This window comes from Cervus elaphus, chromosome 29 (assembly GCF_910594005.1).
Source record: "Cervus elaphus chromosome 29, mCerEla1.1, whole genome shotgun sequence".
NCBI classification, from domain to species: domain Eukaryota; kingdom Metazoa; phylum Chordata; class Mammalia; order Artiodactyla; family Cervidae; genus Cervus; species Cervus elaphus.
Genome location: NC_057843.1, coordinates 57,438,889 through 57,459,847, shown reverse-complemented (window position 1 = coordinate 57,459,847; position 20,959 = coordinate 57,438,889). Strand labels below are relative to the sequence as shown.

Below are 20,959 nucleotides of genomic sequence, written 5' to 3'. Positions count from 1 at the left end.
GCAGACCTGCTTCTTGGACCTGTTTTCTCCTGACTACAGCCAGTGAAGGTTGCTGGTCTCAGAAACATCTTCCAGGGAACAAGGCACATGGATCTGGAAGAGGCTGAAGGTAAGTAAAACAACGGTGACATGGGGCAGAGGAAGGGGCTGGGATCAGGAGCCCTGGGGAACTTCTGCAGCCTTGGTTTCCCCTCTAACTCACCGTGCAGCATTGGGCAAGCCCCCTCCTCTGAGCTTCATTTCTCCCATACCTAACAAGGGGTGGTCTTGCTGATCTGCAAGCCCCCTCCCAGTTCAGACAGGTGTCATCCAGGCTAGGAACAGCTTGGGGTGAGCAGCCAGCTGCTCACTCCCAATGTGTCTTAGCCTCAGGAAGTGGCAATGGGACAGGAAGAAGCTGGCTGTGGCCAGGCTGGGGGCTTCAACTTGGCCTTGAGAATCTGGGTGAGGAGGGGAGAGGGCGACCTCCCTGCGGGCTGGTGGGGCTAAGCAACCGGCTGGAAGCCAGTGAGGAAGGTGAGCACCATCCTCCAGGTGCACACACACGGCTGTGATGCATACAGGACAGAGGGCTCAGGTGGCCTGGGAGAGGATCAAGGGAGGCTCTCCAGGGGAGGTGGCACTTGAACTGGTTTTCAGATAGCATTTGGCCAGAAAATACGCAGAAAGACACTGTGGGCTCTGCAAACGAAGCTCCCTGGCCCAGCTCTGGGAACGAGGGTCCCACAGCCTGCAGCCACATCCCTCCTCCTGGCTCTTCTTGGCCCCCAGTCCAGGAGAGCAGGCTGAGCGGCTCAGATTCTCAGGTTCTCAGGACTGAGGCCGGAAGGCAGGTGAAGCGCGGAGCAGGCTGCTCACCATGTCCAAGCTCTCTTTGTCCTCAGGGTTCATCCCAGGCAGAGATTGCTCCCCAGCCGCAGGACCGCTGCTTCCCCCGTGATGCTCCCAGGGTCCCCGCCCGGTCACACACCCCCTCTGTCCTGCCTGGTCCTCTGAAGCTCTGGCCACGGGTCCAAGGGCCTGCTCTACTGGGTGTGTGTGCGTGTGTGTGTATGTGTGTGTGTGTGTGTGAAAGAGAACAAGAGTGAGTGCCTGCCACACATACACTTGCGCCAAGGACTGTGCATGCACACACATGAGCCCGATGTGGTGTGCGTCCTCACAGGTGAAGTGTGAACCTGGCTGCCAGCCGCGTGTTTGTGCATACAGGCAGGCAGGCGCCCGGGTGGCGGCCCGTGTGGGTGTATGTAGATTCTGACAGGTGTATCTGCAGCCACTGACTGCAGAAGCTGCCAGTGCCTTTAGGGGATAAGGTATGTGGTCCACTGAACTATGCGAAGGAGGCGGCTGTGGGCTGACCCAGCCGCCGGGCCTGCACACAGTGCCCACAGCCTCTGTGCCCCCAACCCTGGCACGGCTCCTGCGGCCACTGCTACCCCGTCCAGGGTGTGCTCCAGGAAGCCAGCCTGGGGTTTCCCTGCTGAAACTTGACGGGAGCTCACAGCTCACGCTCTCCTGACACTGCAACAGCTCTAGACACAGTCAAACTGAGGCAAGACCTTCCATCTGAGATGCCAGGGCAAGGCCAGTGCTGTTTTTGCTGCAGAAAGGCCCCTCCGCCCCCGAGGCAGCAAGCAAAGCTGGGGACCCCGCGTCTCTGCATGTGAGGGCATAGTCCACAGGGGCCCCAGCCCTGTGGTGGAGGAGGCCCAGGGAGACCCAGAGAGAGTCCACATCAGGAAGGATTTTGTGATGCTTCGAGTGGCCTGACAGCAAAAAGAAAAGTGTGTTTAAGGGAGTCATCTTCCCATCACGAGAGGCATGCACACAGAAGCAGGATGAGGCTGAGGTAGGAACTGGAGAGGATTTTTATCAGGGAATGGTTGAGGCGTCCTGGCCTTGGGGCACACGTGTTCTCATTCCTTCCCCTAATGCCTAGCACCATGTCTGGAGTATGATAGAAACTCAATCCCTTCTCAATTCTGAAAGGAATAAATATGGCAGTCTAACAGAAGGAAATTGTCTCCTGCAAGGGCAGCATTGAGGAACTGGTGCCCAACCCAGACCCAGGCTTGGACAGTGTGTCCCATGGGTTCCAAGAGCCCGAAACACTAGGGAAAGTTTAAGTTCTGCTCCTTAGCTTGTGAGAAGATTGGGAGTAGGGGGAGACACTTAGGAGAAAGATGTCCATCTAGGGTGATGAAAGAACAACCAATATTTGGGGTTTAACAGAAGCAAACATCTGCTGTGAGCTCAGTGCAGCTGTCATGCTGTTAGGAGAACAGGATTTTAGACTCATCTCGCCAGGAACCCACTGTCCAGCCTCAGTTTCCCTACCTGCACAATGGGAGCTCCAACGGGTTAATCTCTCAGAGCTTGTTCCAATTTGATGCCTAGGAGTTCATGAAGCCCAAGCAGCCCTGGCTCAGGTTAAGAGAAAATAGGAGGTGGGCTGAAAGGTCCATCAAATTGTCATTCAAAAACACATGAGTAGTCAGTTCAGTTGCTCAGTCGTGTCCAACTCTTTGCGACCCCATGGACTGCAGCGTGCCAAGTTTCCCTGTCCATCACCAGCTCCCAGAGCCGGGTCAAACTCGTGTCCACTGAGTCACTGGTGCCATCTAACCGTCTCATCCTCTGTCTTCCTCTTCTCCTCCCGCCTTCACTCTTTCCGAGAATCAGGGTCTTTTCTAATGAGTCAGCTCTTTGCATCAGGTGGTCAAAGTACTGGAGCTTCAGCTTCAGCATCAGTCCTTCCAACAAATATGGTGAAGATCGATTCTGAAGGTCAGTCCCCAGTAGCTGATGAGGCAGGACCTATGGGCGCACACGTGGACGAGCCCCTGATAGGCTCAGAGGCCAGGAGCCCCTCCAATGCAAAGCACAACCTGTGCTTCATGCATGGAGACCAGAGCTGACTGCAGAGGCAAGTCAGAGTTTTGCAGGCTGGGGGATAAGTGAGACAGGCATCTCCATCAGTGGGAACAATGAGATGCAACTCAAGACTTCCTGAAAGCCAGGAGGACCCTCAGACACCATCTAGCCCAGTGAGTCTCAAAGTGTGGTCCCCTGACCAACAGAACAGCATCACTCAGACTTAATAAGATAGAAACTCTCTGTTTTCACAAACTTTCCACGTGACTCTCATTTCATCTTTACAGGTGATTCTAAGATTTGAAGCCCTTCCATCCAGCCCATTGTTCCCGATATGATGCTGCTAGAATACTTATTTGCAGAAGGTTAACAGGTGCTCTGTAAAAGGAGGATCTATGGTCAAATAAGTTTGGAAACTACCTACTCTCTACATCACTTTCAGAAAGTCACAAATCACAGTGGTGTGTTAATGACTCTGAAAATTTCTACAGTAAATTATTTACTTTTGATTAATCCAACATTGTTTCAAATTGCTTTTTCAGATTGCCCACATTTCCATTAACACTCTTAGAGAAATTCTGACCCACCTCAATCCTCATTTTTCACATGGATCTATTGAAAACTGGAAGAAGTGTGGGGACTACCCAAAGTCTCAGTGAGAATGTGGGTCAGGGCTCAAAAAGGCCCTAGCAATACGCTTCACCCCTAAAGAGACTCTGTGGGCTCCCCACCACCCTGCACCCTCTTTCCCTGCCTCCCAGCCACGCGTCCCGCCAGAGCTCTGAGATATGGAGCCCGCCAACAGCACAGAGGTGTCTGAGTTCTTCCTGAAAGGATTTTCAGGTTACCCTGCCCTGGAGCACCTGCTCTTCCCTCTGTGCTCAGCCATGTACCTGGTGACCCTGCTGGGGAACACAGGCATCGTGGCAGTCAGCGTGCTGGAGGCCCGCCTGCACACACCCATGTACTTCTTCCTGGGCAACCTCTCCATCCTGGACATCTGCTACACGTCCACCTTTGTGCCCCTGATGCTCGTCCACCTGCTGTCAGCCCAGAAGACCATCTCCTTTGTTGGCTGCGCACTGCAGATGTGTCTGAGTCTGTCTACAGGCTCCACAGAGTGTCTGCTGCTCGCCATCATGGCCTACGATCGCTACCTGGCCATCTGCCGGCCCCTTAGGTACCCCATGCTGATGAGCCGCCAGCTCTGCTGCTTGCTGGCGGGAGCCGCCTGGGTCCTCTGCCTCTTCAAGTCGGTGACTGAGACAGTCATCGCCATGAGGCTGCCATTCTGTGGCCACCAGGTGGTCAGTCACTTCACCTGTGAGATCCTGGCAGTCCTGAAGCTGGCCTGTGCCGACACGTCCATCAGTGAGGTCTTCCTGCTGGTGGGTGCCGTCTTGCTGCTGCCCGTGCCCCTGGCCTTCATCTGCCTGTCCTACATGCTCATCCTGGCCACCACCCTGAGGGTACCCTCGGCCGCCGGGTGCCACAAAGCCTTCTCTACTTGCTCAGCACACCTGGCCGTGGTCATGCTTTTCTACAGCACCGTAATCTTCATGTACATGAAACCCAAGAGCAAGGAGGCCCGTGTCTCTGACGAGGTCTTCACGGTCCTCTACGCTGTGGTCACACCCATGCTGAACCCCATCATCTACAGCCTGAGGAACAAGGAGGTGAAGGAGGCCGCCAGGAAGGTGTGGGGCAGGATGCAGGCCTCCAGGTGAGGGAGGCCAGGGGCTCCTGCGGGTTAGCAGGTCAGGTCTGCCTCGCCTACAGAGAGGGTGGATGGGGTGCAGGGTTGGGGGTCTGGAATCTTCACCCCAGAAAGGCAGCACCACCTCACGCTGATCCTGCCACAGATCCCAGCTCACAATTCCGCCTTTGTTCCTTCCCCAGGCAGAGCCCTGGGCCAGCTCTCAGCATCACTCCCCACATCTTGACACCAGCCTCCCGGCTGGCCTCAAGATTTCAGTCTTGTTCCTCCCAATCTATCCTCCAAGGGTCATCCAGAGGGATATTTTGGAAAAGTCTATTTGATCTTGTCTCTCTCTTGACTGAAAGCCCTGAATGGCTCCCAGAGCTCTCAGGATGAAGTGAAAGGGCTTCACTGGGGGCATTACAGGCCCTTGCAACCTGGCCCTGGGCTCATGACCAACCCCCTCTCCCGCCCTGTGCCCCACAGACTCCCTCCTGTCAGCCGCAAACACCAGCCCGGCAGGAACCTCGGTGCGCCCAGCAATGCCCAGCTCTGTGCCCTTCTTGCCTCTTCCCACAAGGCAACCCCTACCCAGCACACAGCTCCATGTGTAAAAGAACTGCCTGATCCTTAAGGCCTGTCTTTTTATTTTTAAAATGTAGTTCCCTAAGCTACACGTGAGGTCCTTGTTGTTTTCCTCTTTTATATATAGTACTGTAAATCTGTTAACCCCCAGGTCTTAATTGACCCCTACCCCCACCTCAAGGCCCGTCTTCAATGACACCTCCTCCAGGAAGTCTCCCCACTCTGCACCTCTCACTGTGCTCCTCCTGCTTTATTTCAGTGTTGCTCTAAGAGCCGGTAGTACCAGATTTCACTCTGTCCCAGGGTCTGGCCCTACCTCAACCCCAAGCCCACACTGGTTTCTTTTTTTTTTTTTTCTCGATTATTTTTTTTAGATGGAGGCTAATTACTTTACAGTATTGTAGTGGTTTTTGTCATATATTGACATGAGTCAGCCATGGATTTACATGTGTTCCCCATCCTGAACTACCCAACCCCCACCTCCCTCCCCACACCAGTTTCTTAAACAAACAGAAAACACATCAATGTAGGGCAGAGCCCGGGGTCCTGCCCAAATCTGAGCAGGGCTGAGATGAAGTTCGCAGATGACAGGCACAGTCTAGTGCCTGGGGAGGGTATAGCAGAAGCAGTGATGAGGCCCAGCCTCCCAGATTTCCGGCCCAGCCCAGGCCCTGGGACACTGGTCACCCGGAGCAGCTGAGGGTCTGGCTTCCCCTATCGCATTAGCAGCAGCCCCTCCATCGCCTCCCTGCCGAGCATCCAGGCTTCATGTGGCCTTGGGGAGACTCTGCTTCACCCACCTTCACCCCACCTACTAAGACCCTGACATTTCTACGTCTTCCTGGAGATCAGCCTCTTCCTAGGTTTGAACACACGGAGGAAACGGACTCAGACTTGAGAGCATCTCCTTTCCCTGCCCCCTCTGGCCTCCGTGGTACCATCTTGTGTGATGGGAGAGCTCGGCCGCCTCGCAGCAGGCCTGCTCTCCTGTGCCCCGTAGGTAAGCACAGTCCTTGTCTGAGCCCTCAGGTACCGGCCAGTCCCTCTTCCTGCCTCCTCTGCTGGTCAGAACAGAGGCGCAGAGAGCAGCAGAGCCCGCAGCCCGCAGCTGACCAAGCCAGGGAGAAGCTTCTGCAGAGATGTCTGCCAGGCCTCTGATGCCATGACTGGAGTTTGGACTTTACTCTGTGGGGACTGGGAGTTTACAATCACACTTCCTTTTAGCAGGGCCACTGATTAGACACCATTCTTCACCCATGAAACTGGCAAAGAATTTTTCTAACATATATTGTTAACTATAGTGCAGTGAAGCAGGTATTATCATACACACCTGGTAAGGGTGGGAATAAATTTATATGAACTTCCTGCCAAGTGAGTTGTGGGTATGAATCAAGAGACTTGAAAACTTCATACCCTTTGGCCCAACACCTCTACTTTTAGGAATTACTTGGAGAAAATTATTACAGGTACAAAGATTTATCTATTTATCTCTCTATATGATATTAATCACAGAGGTATTTTTGGTAACAAAAATTGTTAAGACTCATAATCTCCAACTGGGGCTGAATGTGTAAATAAATTCTGGTGGAGCCCAATGATGGACTGTGCACAGTCATTGTAAATTTTATTTTTTGAAGAATAATTGATGATGGGAAATGTTCACACTGTAATTAACATTCAAAAAGGTAGAACAAGGAACTTTGTACTCAATATAATCTCAATTTTTTAATGATATTTTCTTAGGGATATATGAATAAGTATGTATATAGAAATTCCTGGAAAATTAAGGCAAAATATTAACTAACAATTGTTTCCTAGAGGTGATGGAGTCAGAGATTAATATTGCTTTATTAATTATTCTTTCCAATCTTGTTCAATACTTCTACAATGAACATGACTTTGAACTTAAATATAATGTTATTTTTGAGAAATGGAAGATCATGTGGCTCCAGGCAGAGCCCAGAGGAGAAGGGCACCTGCCCAAGGGCAGGAAGTGAGGAAGCACAGATGGAGGCTGACCCAGATGGGTGGGCAGTCAGAGAGCGTGGAGCTGAGAGCTCCTGGGGACATTAGGCAGATGGCAGAGATGGCTGCGGAAGGAGAAGACTGTGGTTTGGCGCTTGACCTTCTGGGTTCTTTGGGTGGGTATCGCACCACCCTGAGAGCTGCCCTAAGAGATGGGGAAGAAAAGAGTGGGCTGGAGGAGGCGGGAGGGCTAGGGGGGAGCTTGTTTGTGGGCAAGATGGTCCCGGTCCTCAGCAGTCAGAAAGCAAGTGGTGACAATCTTCCAATGTTTTATTTTGACCTGTGCTCTTGACAAAAAGATATTCCAAAAGACAGATCACAGTTTATTCAGAAAATTTGCAATTGCTGCTGCATTATTTAAGGCTGTTTTTAGTCCTTAAGCTCTGTCAAGTTGTCATTCTTTCTTGTGAAGGACGGAGAATGGCATGGGAAGGGAAACAGAAAAGGGGACCTGCAGACACTCACACCCAGCTCAGCCCCTGACTTCACATCCGTCACGGGGGCCCAGGGCTCATCCTGTAGAGCAATCCCTTTCCTTAACCTCCCCTGCTGGCTCGGTGGTAAAGAACCCGCCTGAAATGCAGGAGACACAGATTCGATCCTTGGGTTGGGAAGATCCCCTGCAGAAGGGAATGGCAACTCCAGTATTTCTTGGTAGGAAAACCCATGGACAGAGTAGCCTGGTGGGTACAGTCCACAGGGTCACGAAACTCACAAAAAGAGTCAGATAGAACTTAGCGACTAAACTATAACAACAACCTTTCATGAGCACAGGTCCCCACAGCACTCCTGGCAGGAGACACGCCATTTCATAGCCCCCAAGACTCAGGTCCAAGGGGCAGGGCTGCAGGGAGACCCGGTCTCCAGATTCCTGTCCGGTGTCTCTCCTGTGCCCACCTCACCCACCTGGGCCCTCCTGGGGCAGCACAGGGAAGCCGGGGTCTCTGAAGACACATTGTGCCAAGTCTGCAAACTTGTGTCCTTGCAGAGTCTGAGCTTTAAATTGGACAGGGACTGTGAGGTCCCTGAGGGCAGGGAGCACGAGAGATGTCTCGGTGGCAGGGGACCAGGAGGCTGGGCCTCGGGGGCTCGGGGCCTCGATCCTGGCCCACCCCAGCACAGCGTGTCTGCTGGGAATGCACTCAGCACTGCCTCACTCTGCTCTCCCCAGCCTTGGGTCACCACACCTGTCATCTGCTCAGCCACCTGCTGACACCCAGGTCACTGGACCAACAGGTAGGAGGCAAGGAGAATCCATCTGGCATGTTGACTCGTCTCCTGAAATCTTTTTAATCATACAGACACCAGAATACCTGCTTGGAGAAGGGAACAAAGTGATACTATAATATCCACTACCACTTAACTGAACACTTACCCTGTGCAAACCTCAGTGCTAAGACCTTTCACTGAATCCTCAAAATTGCCCCACAAGGATATCCTATTCTTATCCCTACAGGTAAGGAGGCTGAGACTGAGAAAGTCTTCAGCAAGTGGCAGGTCTCAGACCTGGGCTTGGCGGTCTGACTCCAAAGTCCACCCTCACCAACTCTGCCATCACAGTGTGGACTGATGCAGGAATACAGATGCGGGAGCTTCTGGGTCATTCTAACAGGAACGTCTTCTTGTGCTCCTCAGCTTCCTTTTAAAATCATGTCTGAAGCTTAAAATAAGAATGAAATGGTTCAAACTAGATTTACCAGCCAATGAAACTGATATGATGTTAACCTGTGTTGGAAGTTGCTAGAAAGATGAGGGAATATTTCAGGGATGGGACAGAGTATAAGAAATCACATATTGAATAATTCCATTTCACACAAGGAGAAACTCAACGAAGGTCATGGAGCAGAATGGGAACAAGGGCAAGAATCAAATCTGGACCCCTCACTCCCAGTCTAGGGCTCCTTCCAGGGCATCACCTTGCCTCTCAGGAGGGCTAAAAGTGGGGAGAGAATTCGACAGTGATTCTCTGTAAACCTGACTTTCCAGGACATGATGGAATGAAAGACCTGTCAGACAGATGCTGGAGTGTTTTCCTGAGTCTACAGCAAAACTCCATTGCAGCAAAATGCTCCGCAGCATGTCTGGTCCTCCTCCTCTGGGCATTTGTAGGATGACACAGGGCAGTGGGCTGTGGACAGATGGGACACATCTCACTTCTGAGTCGGAGCAGTGACCTGCTGGTGTGAGATGCTCTGCTGGGTTCTTCGCCAACTGTGAGAACTGGTGACGTCCCAGATGGTGGAGCCGGGGTCTCTAAGGATGACAACCTGGAACAGAGCCCCCTGAAAACCTGCCATGGATATGAAGGGTGAGAACTAAACCTCTGTCCTGGTAAGTCACTAAAATCATGAGGTTTGTGTTACTGCAGCAAGTCTCTGCTCATCTTTCTTTTTCCACTGTAAGATCTTTTTTATTTGAAACTTTAAGCTTTTTATTTTGTCTTGGGGTATCGCTGATGAACAATATTGAGGTAGTTACATGTGAGCAGGGTAGGGACTCAGTCATTCAGATACAAGGATGCATTCTCCCCCTGCCCCTCCCCACCATCCAGGCTGGCACGTAACATTGGTTAGAGCTCCATGTGTTGTGCAATATGTCCTTGGTGGTTATCCATTTTGAGTGTAGCCAAAACTCAGCCCGTCTTGGTGGACCAAGAGAATGATAGCAGCTGTCTGTGGGGCCAGCCTGAGCCCCTGTTGCAGTCCAAGCTGTCCGTAACCGGGCAACATGGTGTTTTCTAGACAGAGTCTTATTTCTTTGGGGTCACAAGCCTACAGCTTCATGGGCTTTCCTGATTCCCATGAATGTGTTCTGATCTGACTCTTAAATTGCAAGGAAACCCCCCTGTCTCCTCATTTAGCTCTTCAGCGAGAGCAGCTGTCCCTGTATGGAAGAGATGGCACCTCCAGAGCTCTGGTCCTCGTAATCACATCCTGTGTGTGCACATGGGGGAAGAAGGAGGGTGATCTCAAGGTCAGACATCTGGGATCAGGACTTTAGCAGAAGGAAAGCGCTGGATCTTAAACAGCAGCTCCTGGGTGGGGCGTTGGAGAGGCTGGGGGTAAACTGGACTCAGCCCTGTGATTTCCGTGGCTCACAGTCTCCTGGGTGAGAGGGAACGAACACACAACCAGGCGTGCTGACGATTGTGTGAGCGCCACGGTGTCAGGATGTCAGTGCTGTGGAGACGTCTCAGAAGGCAGCCCCAGGGAGGAGCGGGCTGTGAGCAGAGCCTGGGAGGATGAGTACAGAGAGAAAGGGGCTCCAGCCTGAGGAAAGCAGGAGAAGAGGGAGGGGACAGGAGCTGTGGGGTCGTCCACCAGCGGGGACTGGTGTGCTGAGGTGGGGAGGCCTGCCCGAAGGTACAGAAGGTGAGGCCGGGCTGGGGGGAGGCCAGAGCCTGATGACAAAGCCCTCCAATCCATGCCATTCCCACCTGGTCTCTCTGATGGAGACAAGGGTGGGGAAAGAAAGGCAGAGTTAGGTGGTTTCCTACCTTTTACTTGCCTGAAAACACTCCCACTCCTGTGTCCAGTGCCAGAATTGGAGGTTATCAGGACTCTTGGACATAGACAAAGGCCTTATACTTGAATCTGGATAGAAGCTGTGGACTTAACCCAGCCTCATGAAGTCGTAACCTAAAGGACAGACCTGCCCTTTTAACTTCTGCTTTCCAGACCTCAAGTTTTACTCTGTCTTTACATTCCAGACTCAAAGAGAATCTAGATGTTTCTAAAGCCAAGTGAGAGGAAGGAATAGGCCAAGGTCACCAAGAGACAAGGGGATGACTGTAAACACCGCGAGGGAAGAAGGCACATGAGCCTCTGCTGTGTTGCCAGCATCAGTACATGGTAGGTGCTCAGTTATAATATCCTGGATATGTGAATTAATAAGCCATCACACTCAGGCAGTTATTTACCTTTTTGCCAAACTTCAGCAAGAGAATCCCTACCTTAAAATGTTTACGTGGGTAACATTTACGGTCAATGACGGACCCAGATTAATCACCCACCCGCTATGATCCAGAAACTTCCTTAACAATATCACCCTGATTTAGGCTGGAGGAGGAAAACCAGCAGAGGCTCTGGGGAGAGAGGGAGTCCTGACAGACGCTGGAGGTCCTGTCTGGGAGGAGGGGAGACGGATCCAGCAGGTGCCGTGGCTGAAGCTGCGGTCTCTGACCTGAAGCCTTGCCGCTAGGTCATTTACTGGTACTTTTTTATGTGAGTCTCATCTGGACTACAGAGAATCCCCACTTTTCAAAAGGAAATTGAGCCTCACAGGCCAAGAGACTTGGTCAATATTGCACAGCTCCACTTAGTTATGAAGCTGTTCTGCAGAGCTGGGTTTTGAATTGACTGTCTGTTGACTGACTGGCCGTGGAAGCATTCGCAGGATGAGGTTCCCGGAGGAAGTAGACAGGTTGCTCTCAGGTGTAACAGAGGAGACAGGCGTGCAGCCCAAGAAGAGGAAGGATGGCCAAGGGCTGCGGGAGGAAGGAGGGAGCAGGTCACTGCGCAGGGGGCAGGTGGGCGAGGAGGACACATGAGCTGGCTCTGCAGAGGAGAAGAAGCATCTCCCTACTGGGGAAGAGGGAGGACAAGCCTTCAGAAGAGAACTTCTTGGGAAAGTTATAACTCTGGGGAAAGACAGGGTTTATTCAGGAAGAGTAAGCTCACCGGCTGATATGAATGATAGATGCAAATCTACAGGAAGAATGAGAGGGAGGGAACCATTGCTGAAGGACATAGAGGACTCTAGTGTTGTCATAGGACATTGATTTCACATGAGTCTAGGTGTGAGGAGATGGAGGGAGGGGTAATTTGATCTTCTGACAAGTTAAATTTCATTGTCAGCTCCTATTTATCCCTAAGAGCAGGGGGTCGCTTGGGCCACAAGACAGCTCTCCATCTAACACTTGACCCTGTCTCCCTCCAGACACTGGCATTTCCCAAGGGACTGAGACCAGCTCAGAAGAGACATGGAGGCCCCTGGGCAAAGACTGTGTCTGCTTCCCACCCTCTCTTTATTGAGCAGGTCAGTGACCCAGGACACCTCTGCCAGATTAGAACCTGCCTCTCCCTCCTGTGTAATATTATTGGCAGCATCATTTATCCTAAAAAGCTCTATGGAGGCCAAGAGGAGACTCAATTGGCTTTTATGACCAGAGTTAAATGTTGTGAGCAGTGGCTCTATTGGGATAAGTATGTTCTTGTATATTCTTTAAAAAGCAATGCATGCTCTCAGATCTTAAGTAGAGACACCGAAATAAGGCTGGTACAGCTTATGCCATAGATGTTCAACCTTTATGCCCAAAGGAATGAGGTGACCATCACATCACCCACCTGCCTTCCCAAGCTCAATCCACTTAATCAGAGAAAGAGGAATAGCAATGGTTACAATTGTGGCATCTTTTTGTCCACGTGGTCCTCTTTCTGCTATAGCCCAGCACCTAAACGCCCTGCAGAGGGTAGGAACTCAACAAATCCTCAGTGAGTGAATGAATCTGAAATCCGATGGGCATCATTCAGCCACATGAAGCTGTAACCTAGAAAATGTGCTTCCTCTTAATAGCCAAGAACACTGTAGATTGAAAAGGAGCTCGAGAAACATGAATTTATTCTCTTGTCTCCCATAGGCCAGCCGGGGGAGAAGACAGAAGTGCCTAGGCGAATAGAATGGACCCCATCTCCTGTAAGCTACACCAGAACTACAGAACTGAGGGGGCTGGCTTGCAGACCTGAAGTCCCCTCTCTCATTGTACCCTTGGTGAAACTGAGTTCCAGACGCAGGGCTGACACGCCCCAGGTCACATATCCACGCTGCTTGGCTCCCAGGAGCACTGGTGCTTTCTCTGACACCTTCATGGTGCAGGTGGGAAAAGAGGGAGAGTGAGATGGATGCAGACTGAGATGAATGGGGCAAACCAGACGGTCGTGACAGAGTTTGTCCTGCTGGGGCTACACGACCACCACGACCTAGAGATGGTCCTGTTTGTGCTCTGCCTGGGCATCTACTCCATAAACGTGCTGGGGAATGCCCTCCTCATCGGGCTGAACATGCTGGACCCCCGCCTGCACACCCCCATGTACTTCTTCCTCAGCAACCTCGCCCTCATAGACATCTCTGCCACGTCCTCCATTGTGCCTCTCATGCTGGTCCACTTCCTGGAAACCCAGAGCACCATCTCCTTTCCTGGCTGTGCCCTGCAGATGTACCTGACCCTGGCGCTGGGCACCACAGAGTGCGTGCTCCTGGCCATGATGGCGTGTGACCGGTACGTGGCCATCTGCCAGCCGCTTCGCTACTCAGAGCTCATGAACTGGCAAACCTGCATGTGGATGGCAGCAGGGACCTGGGGGGCAGGCTTTGCCAACTCCCTTCTCCATTCCAGTCTCACCTGGAGCCTCCCCTTCTGTGGCCACAATATCATCAACCACTTCTTCTGTGAGATCTTGGCAGTGCTGAAACTAGCCTGTGGGGACATCTCTCTCAATGCACTGCTATTAATGGTGGCTTCCGCTGTCGTGACGCTGCCCCCTCTGCTGCTCATCTTCCTGTCCTATGTGTTCATCCTCACTGCCATCCTGAGGGTGCCCTCTGCTGCCGGCCGGCACAAAGCCTTCTCTACCTGCTCTGCCCACCTCACAGTGGTGGTGATTTTCTATGGGACTATCTCCTTCATGTACTTCAAGCCCAAAGCCAAGGACCTCAACATGGATAAGCTTCTTGCATTGTTCTATGGGATCGTGACCCCCTCGCTGAACCCCATCATCTACAGCCTGAGGAGCACAGAGGTGAAAGCTGCCGCCATAGCTCTGCTGAGGGGAGATCTCCTCTCCAGGAAGATGTCCCGCTTTCCTGTGGTTCTCTAAGTCTGTCAGGCAGGTGTGTGGGTGCTGAGTCGCTTTAGTCCTGTCCAAGTCTTTGGGAATCTATGGACTCTAGCCCTCCAGGCTTCTTTGTCCATGGTATTCTCCAGGCAAGAATACTCAAGTGTGTTTCCATGTCCTGTTCCATGGGTTCATCCTGACCCAGGTATCGAACCAGGACTTCTTATGTCTCCTATATTGGCAGGGGTTTCTTTACCACTAGCACCACCTGGGGAACTAGTTATCCTGTGGCGTGACTTCAAAATTTACTTCCCTGGTGGCTCAGATGGTAAAAGCGCCTTCCTACAATGCAGGAGACCTGGGTTCGATCCCTGAGTTGGGCAGATCCCCTGGAGAAGGAAATGGCAACCCACTCCAGTATTCCTCCCTGGAAAATTCCTTGGACAGAGGAGCCTGGCATGCTGCAGTCCATAAAGAGCTGGACAAGACTGAGTGACTGAAGTGAAGTGAAGCCCTTCTGCTTTGTGTCCACAATATTTCACTACACTGTGGGTGCCTCGAGGGCAGGACTCTTTAGGGGATTATTTCTGGAGCTCCACAGAGCTTTCCCAACAGATGGTTATTGAACTGTCACTCAAATCCACAGATGACACCACCCTATTGGCAGACAGTGAGGAGGAAATAAAGAGCCTCTTGATGAAGGTGAAAGAGGAGACTCAAAACGCTGCTTTAAATGTCAACCTTCAAGAAACAAAGATCATGGCATCCAGTCCGATCACTTGATGGCAAACCGATGAAGAAACAATGGAAACAGTGACAGATTTTATTTTCTTCGGCTCCAAAAATCACTGTATATGGTGACCACAGCCATGAAATTAAAAGACGCTTGTCTACTTGGGAGAGAAGCTATGACAAACCTAGACAGCATATTAAAAAGCAGACATATCATTTTGCCAACAAAGGTCTGTCTAGTCAAAGCTGTGTTTTTTCCATTAATCATGTATGGATATGAGAGTTGTACCATAAAGAAAGCTGAGCACCAAAGAATTGATGGTTTTGAACTGTGGTGTTGGAGAAGACTCTTGAGTCTTCAAGACTTCCAGACTGTCCCTTGAGACTCCAAGGGACAGCAAGGAGATCAAACCAGTCCATTCTAAAGGAAATCAATCCTGAATATTCATTGGAAAAACTGATGCTGAAGCTGAAACTCCAATATGTTGGCCACCTGATGTGAAGAACTGACTCATTGCAAAAGACATTGATGCTGGGAAAGTTTGAAGGCAGGAGGAGAAGGGGAAGACAGAGGATGAGATGGTTGGATGGCATCACCAACTCAATGGACATGAGTTTGAGTAAGCTCTGGGAGTTGGTGATGGACAGGGAAGCCTGGTGTGGTGCAGTCCTTGGAGTCACAAAGAGTTGGATGCTACTGAGCAACTGAACTGAACTGAACTGTCACTCAGAAGCCCTCACCTGTCACACCTTGGGAATGGATCCTGTGCTGCTCCAGGCAGTCAGGGGCTTAGTCTGAACGTGTGGACAGACACGAGTGGGTGCAGCTGGATCTTATGGCCACAGCACTGCCTTCTAAGAAGTCACTGAAACAAATCAGGAGACACAGAGGACCCCCATATGTGGAGCCAGGAGACCAGGGTTCCAGACCTGGTTCAGCTGCTCTGCCCGGCGAGGTCTTCCTGCTGGCCGTTCCCCTCCAGGAATCCCAAAGGCACCTCACATAAACTGCCTACAGCTGAACTCTCCCCTCTGTCCCCAAAGGGCTATCACCCTCTCAGAGAACAGCACCCACACTCCCTAAGTCCCCCAGCCAGAAACCGGGCAGTCATCATAGGCGTCCTCTCACCCTCACCGCCCCACACAGCCAATCGCTCACCACGGCCCAGAGCGTCCACCTCACAGCAGCTCCTGGTCAGTCGCCTCCTTCCTCTGATGCCGCCACAACCTCCTCTCTCTCTCAGATAGTGCAACATCTCTGCCAGACTCTAAAATCCGTCCTTGCACTAACTAAAAAAACAAAACACAACAAAACCTGTCTGAAAAAAAAAAAATGGAAAAACCACAGCAATCCGATCACACTACTCACCTGCTTAAATCCCTCAAGGTCACCATTGATCATCTCTCCTAGGATAAAAGCCAGATCCCATCCACCTGCCCAACCTCATCACTGGCTGCTTATCTCCACCGCACTCCACCCACCCACACATTCCAGACACTCTGAACTCGTCCCAGTTCCCCATGAATATCATGCCCCTGCCTGCCCCTCTGTATCCCCCTTGTTGCCTTTCGTGTCCAAACACCTCTGGACCTTTCGCTAACATATACTGGACACTTTTCACACACCATGCTGAGCGGTTAAGAGGCAGGAAGGGCAGGGGTCTCCAAATGGAGGAAAGAGGCTGCAAGTGCCAGACATTTTTATCTCTCTTAAGCGGCAGGAGGAAAAAACCAGCGATCTGTTTTTCCTTCTCTATACAAATTTAAAAGGAGGTTTCTCTTAACATGCTGTGTTGCCATGACACCTGGTCTCACCTAAAGCTAACTACTCTCAAACCTTGAGTTAACCAATACATTTCTTTTTCTTATGGAAATGTTGTCTTAAGGTATGTTAATGAACCCCAGACTCTATCTTCAAGTTGGTTCCGCCAAACGGCCTAACTTACTTACTCAGGTATTCTTCCCCTAATCTATGTAAACAGAACTATTTGTTGGTATTCTGCCCTTCTACCAGATTCAAGTCAATCGTTTTATGGCCAGGGATGAATTATCTGGTGCCATTCTAAATTTTATGACATTCCTTTCTTTTCATTAACACACTGTGAATGACTATATGACATATAGCTAAAGACTAGGAGCGGGGTACTCTTTTGCCCCCTTCTGATGCCTATGTCAGAAGCTTTCTCTATCTCCTTTATACTTTAATAAAACTTTATTACACAAAAGCTCTGAGCGATCCAGCCTCGTCTTTGGCGCCGGATTGAATTCATCTCCTCCGGAGGCCAAGAATCCCGCGTCTTATCGTTCAGCAACAACCTTTCAATGCTAGGCACTGTACTAGTCTTCTCAGGGCTTTCCTGGCTGGGAACCAGACGGGATGATGCCAATCTCAGGTGAGGAATGCAATATGGACACCAGGGACCAGAGAGACCACCTCCCCAGCATCATGGCATTATGGGAATTCACTCAGTCCTCACTCGGTGCCCACACCCCCCTTCCAGAAAACCCCTTCTGATCCCCCTTCCTGGGCGGGGTCTGTCTCAGCTCTGTCTCCCTCTTCAGGGCCTTCTGTGCTGGGCTGACTGTGTCCTGAATCCCAGCTCTCTAAGTTATGGCTATGAATCAAGGGATTTAAAAACGTCAAACCTTATGACCCAACCCCTATACTTCTAGGAATTACTCTGAGAAAATTACCAGAGGTGCAAAGGTTTATATATGGGTATTAATTTGAGGTTATTTGTGGAAGAAAAAATTGTAAGACTCTTCAAGTGCAACCATAGCAGAATGTTTAAATAAATCCTGGTGGAGCCCAATGACAGATTCTGACACAGCCATTAGATATCTTATCTTTGGAGAATATTTGATGATTTGAAATGCTCACACTGTAATTAATAGGAAAAGGCAGAACAAATAAGTTTGTATTCAGTGTAATCCTAGTTTTAAAGGTTTTTTTCTTATGGATATATGAATAAATATGTATATAGAGAATTGTGGAAAACTATAAAAAATATTAGCTAACAATTGATTCTCTGGGAGATGGGATTATAGATAAATACTGTTTTCTTGATTATTCTTTCCAATAATGGTTAATAGTTCTATGATGAACATGGTTTTGAAATTTTAAAAATATTATTTTTGAGAAACGGAAGATCATGTGGCTTCAGATAGAGCACAGAGGAGAAGGGCCCCCGCCCGAGGGCAGGAAGTGAGGAATCGTGGATGGGGCAGGACCCAGGTGGGCAGTCAGGCAGAGAGGGTGGAGCTGAGAATCTTGGGGACAGTCACCTGATGGCAGAGGTGGCTGAGGGAGGTGGGGACTGAGGGGCCCTGACTGGCTTCTGGCTGAGTTGGGTGAACAGCGCCCTACCCTGAGAGACACCCTGAGAGTTTGGGAAGATCCGAGAAGGAGGCCGGGGGGTGCGGGAGTGCTGTCAAGGGGCTTGTCTGGATGTTAGTGGGCATCCATGGGGTGCCAAGATGGGCCTGGTCCTGAGCAGCTGGAAAATAAGCGGTGACAAATGCCAATATTTTATTGGACCTGTGTTTTGATAAAAAAAAAAAAAAAAAGAAAAAACATTAAAGAGACAAATCACAGCAAATGGGGAGTTTACAAATGCTGCAGTGTTACTTACGGCTGCTCTTTAAGCCCTGGGCTGTGTCAAGGTCTCATTGTTTCCTGTGAAGGAGAGAGAACGGGAGGGGAAGGGAGAAAGGCCAGGGGACCTGCAGAAACTCACCCACCCCCTCATCCCTGACTTCACGTCCCCAGCAAGTGTCCGGCGCGTCACCCTCTACAGCAATTCACTTTCCTTAACCGTTCATGAGGGCAGGTGCCCACAGCACTCTTGCCAGGAGACACCCAGGACACCCAGGCCGAGGCCACGGAGTCACAACCTCCGAGCCTCAGGTCCAGGGGGCAGGGCCGCAGGGAGATCTGGTCTTCAGATTCCTGTCCAGGGTCTCTCCTGTGCCCACCTCACCCAGCCGGGCCCTCCTGGGGCAGCACAGGGAGCCTGGGGTCTCTGAATCTGCATCGTGCCAAGTCTGCAAACTTGTGTTGTTGCAGAGGCCGAACTTTAAATTGGACAGGGACTGTGAGGTCCCTGAGGGCAGGGAGCAGGAGAGATGTCTCCGTGGCAGGGGACCAGGAGGCTGGGCCTCGGGGGCTCGGGGCTTCGATCCTGGCCCAGCCCAGCACACTGCGTCTGCTGGGAATGCACTCAGCACTCCTCACTCTGCTCTCCCCAGCCTTGGGTCACCACACCTGTCATCTGCTCAGCCACCTGCTGACACCCAGCTCACTGGGCCAACAGGTAGGAGGCAAGGAGAATCCATCTGGCATGTTGACTCGTCTCATGAAATCTTTTTTAAACATACAGAAACCAGACTATCATATTGGAGAAGGGAACATAATGATATTAATGATATCGGTTACCACTTACTGAATATTCACCCTGGGCCAAGCTCTGGGCTAAGACCTCTCACTGGATCCTCAAAATCATCCCATGAGGAGATCCTACTCTTATCTCTACAGGTAAGGAGGCTGAGGCTGAGAAAGCCATGAGCAAGTGGCAGGTCTCAGACCTGGGCTTGGTGGTCTGACCCCAAAGCCCACCCTCACTGGCTCTGCCATCACAGTGAGTTCCATGACGCGGGTTGTGGATACGGGCACTTCTGGGACATTGTAACAGGAGCTGCTCTTCTTGTCCCCGTCAGCTTCCTTTAAAATCATTTCTGAAGCTTAAATGAGTATTAAATTGTTCAAACTAGATTTACCAGCCAATGAAACTGACATGATATTTACCTGGGCCGGAAGTTGCTAGAAAGTTGACAGAATGTTATGGAGGTGGTCCAGAGTACCAGAGATCACATATTGAATGGCTCCATTTCACACAAGGAGAAACTCAACCAAGGTCATTCAGGAGAAAGGGAACAAGGGCAAGAATCAAACCTGGATCCTCACTCTCAGCCAGGGGCTCCTACCATGGCATCAAACTGCCTTTCAGGAGGAGTAAAACTGGGGAGAGAAGTAGACAGTGATTCTCAGAGACACAAAATCTCCTATCACTCTGTAAACCTGACTTTCCAGGACATGACGGAATGAGAGACCTGTCAGACAAGATGCTAGAGTGGTTTCCTGAAACTACTGCAAAACACCATTGTACCAAAATGCTCCACAGCGTGTCTGGTCCTCCTCCTCTGGGCAAACGGGAGGATTACACAGGGCAGCAGGCTGTGGACAGATGGGGCACACCTCACTTCTGGGTCAGAACAGTGACCTGTCAGTGTAAGAAGTTCTGCTGGGTTCTTCCCCAGCTGTAAGAACTGGATGATATCCCAGAGGGTGGAGCCAGGTTCTCTGAGGATGACAACCTGGAACAGAGCCCCCTGCAATCCACACGAAGGATGAGAACTAAACCTCTGTCCTGGTAAGCTGCTAAAATCATGAGGCTGTGTGTTACTGCAGCAAGACTCTGCGCATCTCTTTTTTTTTTTTTTCAATGTAAGATCTTTTTTATTTTCAAACTTTAAGCTCTTTATTTTGTCTTGGGGTATAACTGATAAACAATATTGAGCTAGTTTCAGGTGAGCAGGGAAGGGACTCAGTCATACAGATCCGTGTGCCGGTTCACCCACTACCCCTCCCCACTATCCAGGCTGGCACATAACATTGGATAGAGTTCCATGTGTTGTGCAATATGTCCTTGTTGGTTATCCATTTTGAAAACAGGCAAAGCTCAGCTCATCTTAATTGATGGACGAAGAGAACCACAGCTGCTGTCTGTGGGGCCAGCCTGAGGCCGTGTTGCAGTCCCAGCTGTCAGTAACCTGGCATCATTGTATTTTGTAGACACAGCCTTATTTCTCTGAGGTCACAAGCCTACAGCTTCATAGGCTGTTCCTGATTCCCATGAATGTGTTCTGATCAGATTTGCTTCATTGCAAGGAAACCCACCTGTCTCCTCATTCAGCTCTTGAGAGAGAGCAGTTGTTCTTGCATGGAGAAAATGGAACCCCCAAATCTCTCGTCCCTGTATCTCATCCTGTGTGTGAACATGGGTGAAAGGGGAAGGAGGGTGATTTCAAGGTAGGAAATCTGGGATGAGGATTTTAGCAGAAGGAAAGCACTAGATCTCAAATGGCAGCTCCTGTGTGGGGTGCTGGAGGGGCTGGGGGTAAATCGCACAGAGCCTGTGATTTCTGCAGCTCA

General features: G+C 50.7%; 2 protein-coding genes across 2 annotated transcripts; both read left to right on the top strand.

Annotated features, from left to right (window-relative positions):
* The first annotated feature begins 3,611 nt into the window (after positions 1-3,611).
* LOC122686214 (olfactory receptor 13J1-like) lies at positions 3,612-4,611 on the top strand. The gene has a single exon (XM_043891363.1). It carries the CDS (start codon positions 3,663-3,665, stop codon positions 4,599-4,601), a length of 939 nt encoding a protein of 312 aa, XP_043747298.1. The 5' UTR covers positions 3,612-3,662; the 3' UTR covers positions 4,602-4,611.
* An 8,469-nt stretch (positions 4,612-13,080) lies between these two features.
* LOC122686203 (olfactory receptor 2S2-like) lies at positions 13,081-14,058 on the top strand. Its single transcript, XM_043891348.1, has one exon. The coding sequence runs from the start codon at positions 13,084-13,086 to the stop codon at positions 14,056-14,058; it is 975 nt and encodes a 324-aa protein (XP_043747283.1). The 5' UTR covers positions 13,081-13,083.
* Positions 14,059-20,959: the final 6,901 nt, after the last annotated feature.